This window comes from Thermobia domestica, chromosome 8, assembly GCF_964235325.1.
Source record: "Thermobia domestica chromosome 8, izTheDome1.hap1.1, whole genome shotgun sequence".
Taxonomy (NCBI): domain Eukaryota; kingdom Metazoa; phylum Arthropoda; class Insecta; order Zygentoma; family Lepismatidae; genus Thermobia; species Thermobia domestica.
In genome coordinates, this window is record NC_137461.1 from 193108755 (window position 1) to 193121261 (window position 12507).

At 40.6% G+C, this 12507-nt stretch overlaps 1 protein-coding gene across 3 annotated transcripts in view; it reads right to left on the bottom strand.

Annotated features, from left to right (window-relative positions):
• Positions 1 to 12507, bottom strand: part of bel (ATP-dependent RNA helicase bel) — a 136652-nt gene that overhangs the window by 51808 nt on the left and 72337 nt on the right. For all 3 annotated transcript variants that reach the window (XM_081769361.1, XM_081769359.1, XM_081769362.1), the window contains exons 9-10: positions 9185 to 9329; positions 1525 to 1684 (exon numbers count right to left, since the gene is read on the bottom strand). In XM_081769361.1, the coding sequence (XP_081625487.1) occupies positions 1525 to 1684; positions 9185 to 9329 (305 nt within the window). The remainder of the gene's footprint in view (positions 1 to 1524; positions 1685 to 9184; positions 9330 to 12507) is intronic.

Below are 12507 nucleotides of genomic sequence, written 5' to 3' on the forward strand. Positions count from 1 at the left end.
AAAAATGTATCAAGTGCATTTTGCATCTCTACTAGAATTTGAACTGGCGTCCCCTAAGGTGATTGTCCAAGGAATGGAACAGGTGATAATCGGAAGATGCAATGGCGGATGCAACTGTTTTCCATCCAAAGCGTAAAATGGTATCCCGGGTCATCCTAGACACGCGGCGCTTAGCGTTGTCCTATAACAGGAGGACCCCTTTGCGATTCAGAAGTGCTGGCTTCCGAGTTTTCAGTTTTTCTTGAACACGGCTCAACTGCTGACAGTACGTAGTTGCACTGATGCTCTGACCACCTGATAGCAGGTCCCGATGCACGATGCTGTGAGAGGTCCACCAAACACGCAGGAGGGACATCTGGTGGAGGCTGTTTCGGAATCGGTGCTAACCAATGATGACGGCGCCTGGAGCTTCGTACATGACCCACTTATCACATGTCAACACGCTGTCCAAAAATGGCTCCTTCCTCAGACGAGACAGCAAAGAAACACGGGTTCTTGCTCGCGTTGCCTTCTGGCCTGGAATCAAATCATGTGGGACCCATCTATCCAATTTCTAGTGCTTCCCAAGTTGATGGAGGTGCTGCCGAATGGTTTCTCCACTCACTGAATTGCAGTCCCAGTTCCTCATATGTCTGGCTACTGCTCGCCTCATTTGCTGCTTGAAGATCATGTTGTACATGTGTTGGTCTTCCGATACATGGTGCGTCTTCTAGTGTTTCGTCATCGTCCTTAAACTTGTTAAACCACCATTGCACTGTGCGCGTAGTCACGACACCCTCACCAAAGGTCTGGCATATCTTTCGCCGCGCTGCAGAGGTGTTTGACCCCAGTTTGAACTCGTACAGGAAACATGCCGTTATGACGTTCTGTACAAGTTCCATGTTCACTACCTTTATCGAAGTTCACGGTGTAACTGAACTGCTACAACAAGGTAGCATGTTGGATATACCCACACCAACAACTGACCTTCGCCTTATCTCCATTCGCATTTAACTCTCGGTGTGAGGACCATGGAACACAGACTTCCACAAAAAGCGACAGAACTTTCTTGGTTACCTTTATATTACTGCATTTACTTAATTCTCATTAACATATTTTGATTCTTTTTTTCTTCTTTTACTTGCGGACTAGGGACCAGCTTCACTCAGTAACTCGAAAAAATGACTACCGAATGCAAACTTATCTTTTTCAATAAAAATTATTCAGAAAACTGTAAACTCTCCTGTAATCCAAAACATGTGTTTGGCGAGTAGTGTTTTGTAATAGTTTTCTCGAATTACTGGGTGTATCGATACTGCCGTCCCCCATTAAATCTCAATCAATCGAACTACTGGGAACGGAATTATAGAGACTTTCAATACTCGAATACATCAAACATCTATTGACATATGTTTTCAATCTTCTATTGAATCTCATATTTCACATGGAATCTCATATTTCACAGGCGAGTTTTAAGTTTCATGGAGTCAGGAACCATTATCAATGCTTACGAGACAACTCATGTTATTCTACTTCAGTACTTACTTGGTTTATTCAGTCCAGCTGCATTTAGAAGATCTAATAAGAAGGACCTTTTATCATGTTCTTCAACCCAAACTATCTTCTGGGTAATATTTTCAGACGTAGACCCAACTCGACCAATCGCTAGAAATATATAGTTGTCCAGGAAATCCCGGGCTAACATCTGAAAAATAAAAATAGCATCTATTAGGGATTATAAATAAAAATGTTCTCATTAAAATACCATTTTCTTCAACTGCAGCCTTGGCATCCTTTCTCATTTAAAGCAGGAGCCATTTTGAGATCGCAATTTCCTGAGCTACTAGACCTTTAACTACTATTTTTCCCTCTTGTCTGACGAAGTGTCATAGAAAGAGCGTAGCAAAGCGTGTTGCACTACAGATGTCTAATCGGTACCAAATCATCTGCTGCATGTCTTGAGTTATGTGGATAGCGATATTCCTCTGCATTTTTCAGCACAAATGAGTTATGCCATATCAAGTTAACAAAATATTTATGAACTATGAACAAAATGGCCTAAGTTATTTTTGAGGCAATCGTCCAAAATAATTAGATCTTAAGAATAAACCACCCCTTGTAGATTGGACCGTGTTCAGTTCGCGTAACGTAGTAAGTCTGGCGGATCCACAGACTAGAAATTATGAATTACATTTCTAGGCTCTTAATATCTATTGCCATTTCAGTCAGTCATGAATGAGGGATGACATTCCTCAGTGATCACACTACCTGGGAAGGGACCTGTAAGTATGTTAGGTACAGTCCGCAGCAAAAAAAACCTGCAACATGAGGATGTAAGTTTGTGAAACTACGTCTAACAGGGCATTGAATCAACATAACGTCTAAGTGGCACGAATCACGCCAGGAGAAACCTCTGAGTCCTCCCCTGCACACTTATTTTGGAGCAAAACACTTCGTAGTTTCGAAATAAACTTACATGTTCATGTTGCAGGTTTTTTGCTGCGGACTGTACCACCCTAGAAATTGCCTGGTGTGAATAAAGAAAAGCTAGGAAAAACTTTACTTGGGATGCTTAGCCTAAAAACTACTTAAGAGATGTCCCCACTGAGATTCGAACCCGGGACCGCTCGCACCTGGACCAACAGACAATTCATCTACCTCTGAACTTCGAGCACATTAGGAATCGATACTGTCGTAGGACAACGCGATCAGCACCACAAGAAATATGGGACAACACTTTCAGTATACTAAGTATTCGTAAACAGCAATTGTTGATGGACTGTGCAAGACAGTCGGTGATCAAACTAAAGATTAAGAACAGAAAATCGAATTATTGTCAACTAAAATGATTCCTTTTTGTTTGTTTAATGAAAGTGAATTTTTATGTACTCTCGTACTGGAATCTATCCCGGGAAGATTTGCACTAAAAGTATATGCACTAGCACTAGCAACTAGACCAGCAGCGAGCGCTTGTCAACTAAAAGACGAACATGTATGGCCTGGATAAAGATCTCGATGATAAGCGCACGTAAGTAAGAGACGAAAGTGAACATAGTCTTACGACGGAGGAAATAAATCCAGTGATGATTGACCTGCGAGGAAGCTTGTTCAGAGTTGTAATTGTCTATTGGCAAAAAGATCAGGAGCGGCGTCCATATACAATCAGAATCACCATTCGTCGCTACAGCAAACAGTCACACTTAAAAAACACTGCCTTGTGTAATGTTATTGTCTTAGACGAAGCGGACGGAGAGCGTGCACAAACTGTTTCAAAAAGAAACCCATACGACCTTATACTCCCCATGGCAGTTGACGTAAAATTCAATAACGCCAAATGGTGTCATAAGCCTTCAGAAGATCAAAAAGAAAGTCTATCAGATGTTAGCAGTGGCGAAAAGCATCCTGGACTGCACTCTGAAGATTGATAATCAGTAGCGGAAAACCGAAACCTCCTTTGGAAATTAGAAAGCATAAGGTTAGTTTGCACATACCAACTAAGCTTTCAATTAATTATGTCAAATATCTTCCACAAAGAACGGGAAGTTAATTGCCTATAACTGGAACTGCACGTCGTTGATATTCCAGGTTTCAAGACAGAGAAAATGTATGCTTCACGCCAGGTAGCAGAAAAGGATCTTTTATTCCACGTACGATCAATGGCATTATTTGTGATGTAAAATTTAAGGATCTACATTCTGCTCTTACTTTATTTAGCTTGTAGGAAGTCAGGTAAACAATGATCCAAACGGAGAAACAGCAGCAAAATGCTCGTCCAATTCACTGGTAATCCACTGCTTGTCAGTGATCAGTTCGCCTTGCATAAATGCACAGATACGTCGACGTAAGTTGAACAGCTCCGAAAACTATGAAGTTTGAACCAAACAGCTATCATTGAACTACATGATTTAAACTGGAGAAATAGTTGCGGACGTATGACGTTTCCTGTTTAAGTCGCGATCTCTAGTACACAGACTACGAAACTGCTAAACTCAACAGTAGAAACATAATTAAATTTACGAAGAGAACGGCGTCGTGCAAGTGAATATCTTCCCACCAGCAAGAAACAATTAGTTTTGATGAAGCAACATCGAACAAGGAAATCGGAGTTAAAATGTGAAATCTCATTGCTGAGCTTTAAACACTTCTCAATGTTGATCATCTATGGTAGGTGGCGAAATCAGAGAAAACAGCAATTACGAGGGCTGTCCAGAAGGTCCCGGACGTTTTGGCCTATCGCGGCAGTGGGTATGGTTAGTCTCTCCATCTTAATGTCAGAACGTTGTCACACTCGGTACGTGAGCAGTGGTAGCGTGAGAAATATGACACTCTTACTGTGCTTTATGTGACGTGTTACAATGTGCACTGAAGAGAAAATCTCGTCTTTTGTGAAGTGCGTTCTGTGATTAGGTTTTTGTTGACAAAAAAATATAAGCAGATTGAAATTCATCGCCAACTGTGTGAAGTGTACGGACATAGAATAATGAGTGAAGATCAAGTGAGGCAATTGATTTAAAAAATGTCCGTTCCAATGTTCATGATGAGGACTGCAGTGGTAGGCCTAGCCTTGTGTCTAATGAACTGGTGAGGCAAATCGACGACAGAATTCCTGCAAATCGTAGTTTCACGATTACGGAACTTAATGAATATTTTCCCCAAAGTTCGCGGAGTTTGGTGAATGAAATTCTGGTGGAGAAGCTTGGTTAACACAAATTTTGTGCTAGGTGGGTTTCGAAAATCATAACGAATAAATAAATAATGCATCACTGACTTTCCTCGCATCGATCGTATCGTCACTGGAGACTAGACTTGGGTGATGCATATCAATTAAAAAAAATCGTTGGAATGGAACACACATTTTCCCAAGTAACCAAAGAAGTGTTTACAAACGCTTTCAGCAAGAAAGATCAAGGCTATTGTGCTCTGGAACTGCTTCTCGCTGATTTTCTTGAACGTGGCACAATTACCTCTGAGAGGTATTGTGAAACACAGAGTTACGGCGCGCAATTCAAAACAAGCACCGGAGAAAACTTAGCGCGAAGGTGTTGTGTTTTTTCACTACAACGCACGTCCACGTACGACCAAGCGTGCCCGAGAGTTCTTGGATGGGAGGTGTTCGATCACCCACCCTACAGCCCGGATTTGGCGCCGAGCGATTATCACCTCTTCCCAGCGATGAAGACATGGCTCGCTACACAACACTTTGATACTGACGCCGAACTGCATGCCGTTGTAAGCCAGTGGTTGAAATTGCAGGTGCAGATTTCCACCGTGACGGTATTGAAAAACTTGTGTCACGGTATGATAAGTGCCTTAATTTGAATGGTAATTATGTGGAAAAATAGCTTAAGAGTGTACCTTTCAAATGTATATAATACAATTTGGTTTGTTCACTCTGTTACTTTATTTCAAAACGTCTGTTACTCTCTTGACAGCCCTCGCATTTGGCCAAAACGGGTAACAGTATTGAAGATCACATCAGTGTACACACACTACCTAGCACATTAGTACTAATAAACTGAAGCTACACTTAGTATTTAAGAGAACAGTAACGTCGAAGAGAAAAAGACCATCAAAAGTGAATGTACACAGGTAGTTTAAGACTGGAACTATTGACACCACCACCGACAATGTTCTATTTTCTGATATTCCTCTTTCAGGCTAACGCTTGGCATCCGAATTTTCACTACAGCATGCACTGTAACCATTCCTAATCCTAACCACTCCTCTTCACACTTTCAACAGGCCATCACCTGAAATTTGTCATTTTTGGGATCACGATGTATCAGACTTACCATTGTAACAAACAGCATTTTTTCCCTCCAACACGTATCATACAATCACAGTACTATATAGAACTCCAGGAAATTGCACGCGACCTGTTCCAACCAGTAAGTACAAATTTGTCCAGCGTGCCAACTTACGGGTAACATCCACCTGTCTACTAGCTTCATCGTCAATTAGTGCGACGTTTTGAATTGTTTTGACAAGTTTAACATGTTCCTTTCTAAGCCTTTACAGCTCCATATCAAGATCTATTATGTTATGAATTGTCTTGGCTAATCTTTGACTCAAAGCAAAGAAAAAAGTGAAGTGGTTAGATCAGGAAAACTTGGTGACCAATTTAGAAGAAAATTTTATGAGGGATGAATCCAAAGTTTGGAAAATTTTAAAAGTTTGTTCATGTGGAAGTCTATGAGGTTATATATCAATGTATAGATGATTTCTACATTGGTATGATCAAGAGGAATATTGAAAGCAGAATAAAGGAGCGTATAAGGATATCCAAGGATCAACATCCTGCAGTTATCTAATTACACAAATATTCAGATAGTCCAAACATATAGTATTGAGTAAGTCAAAATCATCCACAAAAGTGCACTGTCAATAGAAAAATTGTCTCAATCTTTCTCTTCCCAGAACAAAATTGTCGATTTCACTGACATCGATCCCACCTGCTGCTACACAGGACTAATTTGTTACTAAATTGTGGTTCTGTTATATCCTGTGTAGTGTTGTGTTGTGTTAATATACTGTTTCGGCTTTTACATATTGTATGTGTCACTATTAAGAACACGTTCAATTGGCCAACTTGTTTTTAACTCATGCTACAATGCAGTGCAAACAGAACAAGAAAAACGTGTTCTTGGAGAGAGAAAGAAAGTAAATAAAGAGCAGCCCTCGAGAGACTGTCTTCTTATTAAATGTTGTAGCATACTAAAGTTAGTTATTTTCAAAAAAACAATTCATTTTAAAATATATTTTAAAAGTAGTAAATGTACGGCTAACTTGGTTTAATTGCTCTCAAAAGAATTTTTCTAAACTGCTTCAGCCACTTATCCTGTGGTCCTTTTCAACACCTAAGTGTTACACTATTTCCTTTAAAAATGTATTACATATTACTGTGCTACAGATGGTAGAATATTTCTATGGTAGAATAGTTCTGTACATCTGAATCTATTGGAGAACTCATATCAACTGGCATACATCTGGCGGTATGCTTGGTAAAGAGATGCTAATCTACGGGGCTTAGATTAGCATCTGTGAACTTTGCAATAGTAAGATTAGTTAATTGATTTCGAGGTAAGGATCCTTCCTCAGCAACGAGGTCACTGAGGTTACTGGCCCAAGAGCTTTAATGGGATCCGAACCATTGGAACTTACAAAGAATAGAATCCGTTTCTGACTCCGGAAGAATAAGAAACATGTATTAAGTTCTGACGGACGGAAGAGGACGTTAATCATTTACAGGAAACTCGAAAGAATGTCTGAGTCGGAAAACTTTACTTCTCACAAAGGATGAAGTTTGTGGTAATACAAATAAAAGACGTATGGTGAATAGCTGGTATACAATTATACTTTCTTCGTTATGTCTATTAATACCGTACAATAATTAATATAGCAGTTTTTAAATGTATTGCATTTATGTGGGTCATTATTTTAAGGTTTAGCTGTCAAACGTGATATGCAATATGATAGATACGAGGGCGGGGTGAAAAGTTCTCGGCCTGACAATGAAAGACTGCGAATTTCAATTCAAAAATGATTTTATTTTTCGACAATCTCCCTTAACTTCAATACACTTGGTCCAGCGTTTCTCCATCAGTATTCCTTCCCGGAAGTGAGAGTCTGGAAGGTTGTGAAAATAGTGATCCACGACCCTCTCAACTTCTTCATTCGATGTGAAGCGCTTCCCAGAAAGAAATTTCTTCGAGTTTGGGAATAGATAGAAGTCCGATGGTGCTAAATCAAAATATGGGGGATGGCCGAACAAATCGTACCCCAAATCCCGGTTTTCCCATCGCCAACGCACACTTGTGCACAGGTGCGTTGTCCTGGTGAAGGATGATTTTCTTCAAGCCAGGCCTCTTCTCGCGAATTTTGGCATCCAGCTGGTTTAGAAGGTTGGAGTAATATTCGCCTGTAATTGTTTTTTTCTTTTGCAAGGTAATCAATTAACAGGATCCCTTTCGCATCCCAAAACACACTGACCATGATCTTTCTGACCGATACGATCATCTTTGCTTTCTTCGGCGCTGCACCACCGGCTTCCACCCACTGCTTGGAGTCCTGTTTCATTTCTTGCGTGTAGTGGTGAACCCGTGTCTCATCCATTGTCACAAACCGCCGCACAAAATCGGTCGGATCCCTTTTGAATCGGTCCAAAGATTGCTGCGAAAATAGTTTTCGCATTTGCTTTTGGTCGGCATTCAGCAAATGTGGCACCCATCTTGCGCAGAGCTTTCACATCCCTAGTTCTTTGTGCAAGATGTGTCGCACCTGTTATTCCGATATCCCCACACTCTCAGCTATCTCATTCACCTTCACTCGCCTGTCGTCCAACACGATATCATGCACTTTTTCGATTGTTTCCGGTATGGTTGCGGTTTTCAGCCTTCCCTCACGTGGGTTATCTTCGAGGGATGTGCAACATTTAAATTCAGCTGCTCACTTTTTAACGGTTGACATGGAAGGAACAGAATCCCCGTAAACTTTTGTCATTTTCGGATGAATTTCCATAGGGGTTAATTCAAACAAAACGAAAAATTTGATTACCGCACGACATTCAAGTTTATCCATTTTCACGACTAACACTCAAGATGTCTAACTGCAACAATGCCTGCACATAAACTATTTGAGAGAACAAGTTGACACTTGTTATACGAACAACTGAAAAGCGCCCCCAGGCAAGAACAATAACATTTTGCTGATTGGAGTGCAATCTCTGGGTCAGGCCAAGAATGTTTCACCCCGCCCTCGTAATAAGCAACAGGCAAAGCACAAATGAAGAATAAGTTGAAAAAACTAGGAATGTCCATGTGTGCTTTAACGAGTGTTTTGCCTTATCTGTTGATGACTCTTGGTACGACTGTATATGCTATGCATGCGTAGATGTAGAAATGACTAAGGAAAGTGGCAAAAGATTTGACTAACCCTATTCATTTTGTACGCGGTTTTCAATATTGAAACGTCATTTTCTCGAAATACAGTTTTGTGACATTCCTTCTTTTTTCCTCCTTACCCTTCAAATCTAATTACTAGAGTTTAACGTACAATGAAACTTAAGTGTGAGGGTAATTTGTTCACGAAACAAATTTAAAATATGACATCTTGTGCTTCGGTTGTTACTTATTACAGATACTAGAATACACTTGACCAATATTTTGACTATTACAAATAAGGGTTAATATTTAATTATGTACTATACCTGTATTTCTTTGGGGAATGTTGCTGAGAACATGAGTGTCTGACGTTCGCCTGTCTTAGGCATGGTATCTTTTTCTACAATACGACGAATTTGAGGCTCGAAACCCATATCCAACATTCTATCTGCTTCATCTAATACCAAATACCTGCAATGAAAAACGAGAAAATCAGAAATATGATCAGGTCTATACAGAAGGCGGACAGTACTACCTTTTATTATTTAAACAATACAATTGACAGAAAACAATTTTGGCACGAAGTTCAAGAACTGAAAATTTAAGACTGAAAAGTGCGCGACTGAGCCGGCATAGAACCCAGTCTCCGGCTTACTGTCACGGAGCGCTAATCACTACGCTACCCAAGTTTGCTTCCTGGAAAGCCACATGGTTTAATCGAAGCCTGGCTATTTATCCCAGTCACGATAAGGCCACGGCCGACATATACCGTAGGTTAAAAATATTCATAACAAACTACTTTAAAAGCGAATTCCAAATCAAGGTACTACAAAGTAACATTAAAACAGAAAAACTATAAAAATTAAAACAGAGATTTAAAATGACAAAATATAACAAGAAAATAATTTCAAAAAATACGAATAATAATATAACACGAAAAATCTAATACGAAAATCTCAAAAGTGTGTTAGCTATTCCGATTTTCCAGGTAAAATTGAGTGTAACCAATAAAACCATATTAGACCCCAAAACCTAAGACTTCCTAGCATTTCTGAATGTGCTTTGAGGTATAAGTATTCTAAGCAGTAGAATATGCCGAATACTGAGAGAGACGATACAGCTGTCATTTGCCAGATTATAAGCTGCTTACCAGTGAGTGTATCCGTTCGACGTAATAATGCGGAAATCTGTGCAGGGAGTGTGTGCTCAGTCAACACCATCAATGCAGCATTCTTGGCTGCTGTCTGTACGCTCGTTTTCCAGAATGCTGACATGTCGTGGCACCCAGCAGAAACGGCAACAGATCCGTGCTGATGTAATTGATAGCATCTCAGAAGAATGTCTTGCGCGACAGCATGCTGACTAAAGACATTCTGAAGCTTTGCGAATTAGACAGGTAAGGACAGAACGTAGTGAAAGATCAAGCGCATGGTCGAGGGAAGATTAACTGCTGTTAGTTCTGCAGTAAATACTGAACACAGGCGATATAGACTACATTCTGAGCTGTCCTCGTCTAAGACGAAGGCACAACCAGCAGAATTATCCCCTTTTGAACCATCCATTTACATTATATAAAAATCGGGGTACTGTTCGAGTAACGCTCCGAACTCTAGCTGAAACTTCTGGATACTTCGTGTGCTCTATGGATGTGACAATCAAGGCAAAGCCTTGGCGGAGTCAAAAACCATGGTGGACGACCACAAACATGCTGCAAACAGGGAGACAGCAAAACAAATTAGTCTGTGCTGACGCTCATAAACACGAATATACCATGGGCGTCTGTCCGAGAACTTGCTGTAAGTTTCAAGATTAAGAATGTCAGTACTGGAACGAAAAGAGCGAAAGCCCCACCGAAATTTGCTCAAGAAAGTGACTCCAAATATCAGTCACTTGTTTACCATGCGTTCAAACAACTTTCAGACAACTCGTGAAGTCTGTGGAACTGGTGGCCTTCACTGCGACTCTCTGGTTTTAAGATAAGTTGTCCAAAGCTTCATGTCATTGAAGAGGAAAAGCCTCCTCTTTCCAGATAAGAACAGCTGCAATAATGCGAATTGAGTATAGCGAGAGATAATGCGCAACTTAAGATATACATTTAATTCCTAAAGAAGCATTTGATTAGACGTAAGGCAGAGGAACTCGAGAGCCGTGAAAGGCACGTTGTAATCCTACGAATTAGTGCTACGGAAATGTAGATAGTTTCTCTCGATTCGAGTACGAAAGCGGTCGAATTCAACCGAATAATATGCAGTCAGAGATACCATCATATTGGGCCGACACTTTTCCCCTATCTCTGTGAGGTTAGTTTCCACAACCCTATTTACTGATAATGCGAGAACACTAGAAAAACTGTGGCCATCTGTGGAATGAATTCGAAGCTGAACAATAGTCATAGGGATTCATCTACTGAGAAACGTTACATAATCTTTCCAACTTCAGCGCTTTTAAGATTTAACCGAATGCTTAGCACGAGCACGCAGAACGCGAAATTGTTGAAAGATTCTCATCAGTTGGAAGCCTATAAAAACTGGCACACCGACAAGCCAGGATAGTCTCACGAATTTCTGCAGATCACCATGATCTCGCCGTTGTGAATCATTGCCTCCGCATACGAGTAAGTCTTCAGGAGCATGAAACTCGGCAAGCTCCCGAAAAGTTGGCCAATCAACACGCTTCAAGTTGAAGCGTCGAAGATGATATAAGAGAGGACCCTGGAAAATTATCACTGCCACAAATCGGAATGGACTCTTCGCGTAAAGGAAGTCGCAAGGGAAACATTACACGGGAAGCAGTTAATACATGAATAGATAACTGATCTAACAGAAGGAGTAGGACTACAGTTTTAAAGACTATCATCCACTGTCATCAAGGAATTCTGTCACCCGACGGCCACAATCGAATAGCGACGGTACGAATTCTTATCTCCAACAATCAATAAAGTAGCTCGAGTTCATTGTAAAGCTGAATCAGATCAGCTGCTGACAACGCTTCAGCACGAGGAATATATAATGCACAGATGGTATTGGGAGGGGTAATAATTCTGCACCACAACTGCTTGCAATTGTGAGTGTATATTATACCAGGAATGAAAGTCACTGAATACAGCGATGACATGGCCGTCAGTGTGTTTATCACATCTATATATCGTGTATCAATTTAGAACTGATGACTGAAGGTCGAAAATGAATTCTGGATTTTTCTCTGGAAGAACAGGGTCTTTACACGTAGTTTGGCTTAACTTGATGCGAGCAATATTATAGCAAGTGACAATGAGATGGCGTTAGAATGAGACCATCGTTACGAACAAGGTTTGGGAGAAAGTGAAGACTCGGATTTTCAGTTAAAGATTTAGCTGAGAAGTTCAGTTTGTGTTTAAGCGTCAGATGTTTGTGTAGCCACTGATTTCCATGCAATAACAGAAGATCCGAACGAAAATTTACTTTGGGATGCGCATTTTTCATTGAAAGAGTTGACCCTACACCAAGCAGAATAATAACCTTACAGCTGACAAGAGGGTTTAGTCACTGTAAAAAGATCAGCACCAATGGACAATGTACTTCCTTGGCCACAGCTCGCACAAGTAACAGCCGCCACATTGCACAACGGGATGGTGTGTCCGAAATGCTGACATTTAAGTCAACGAAGAGAA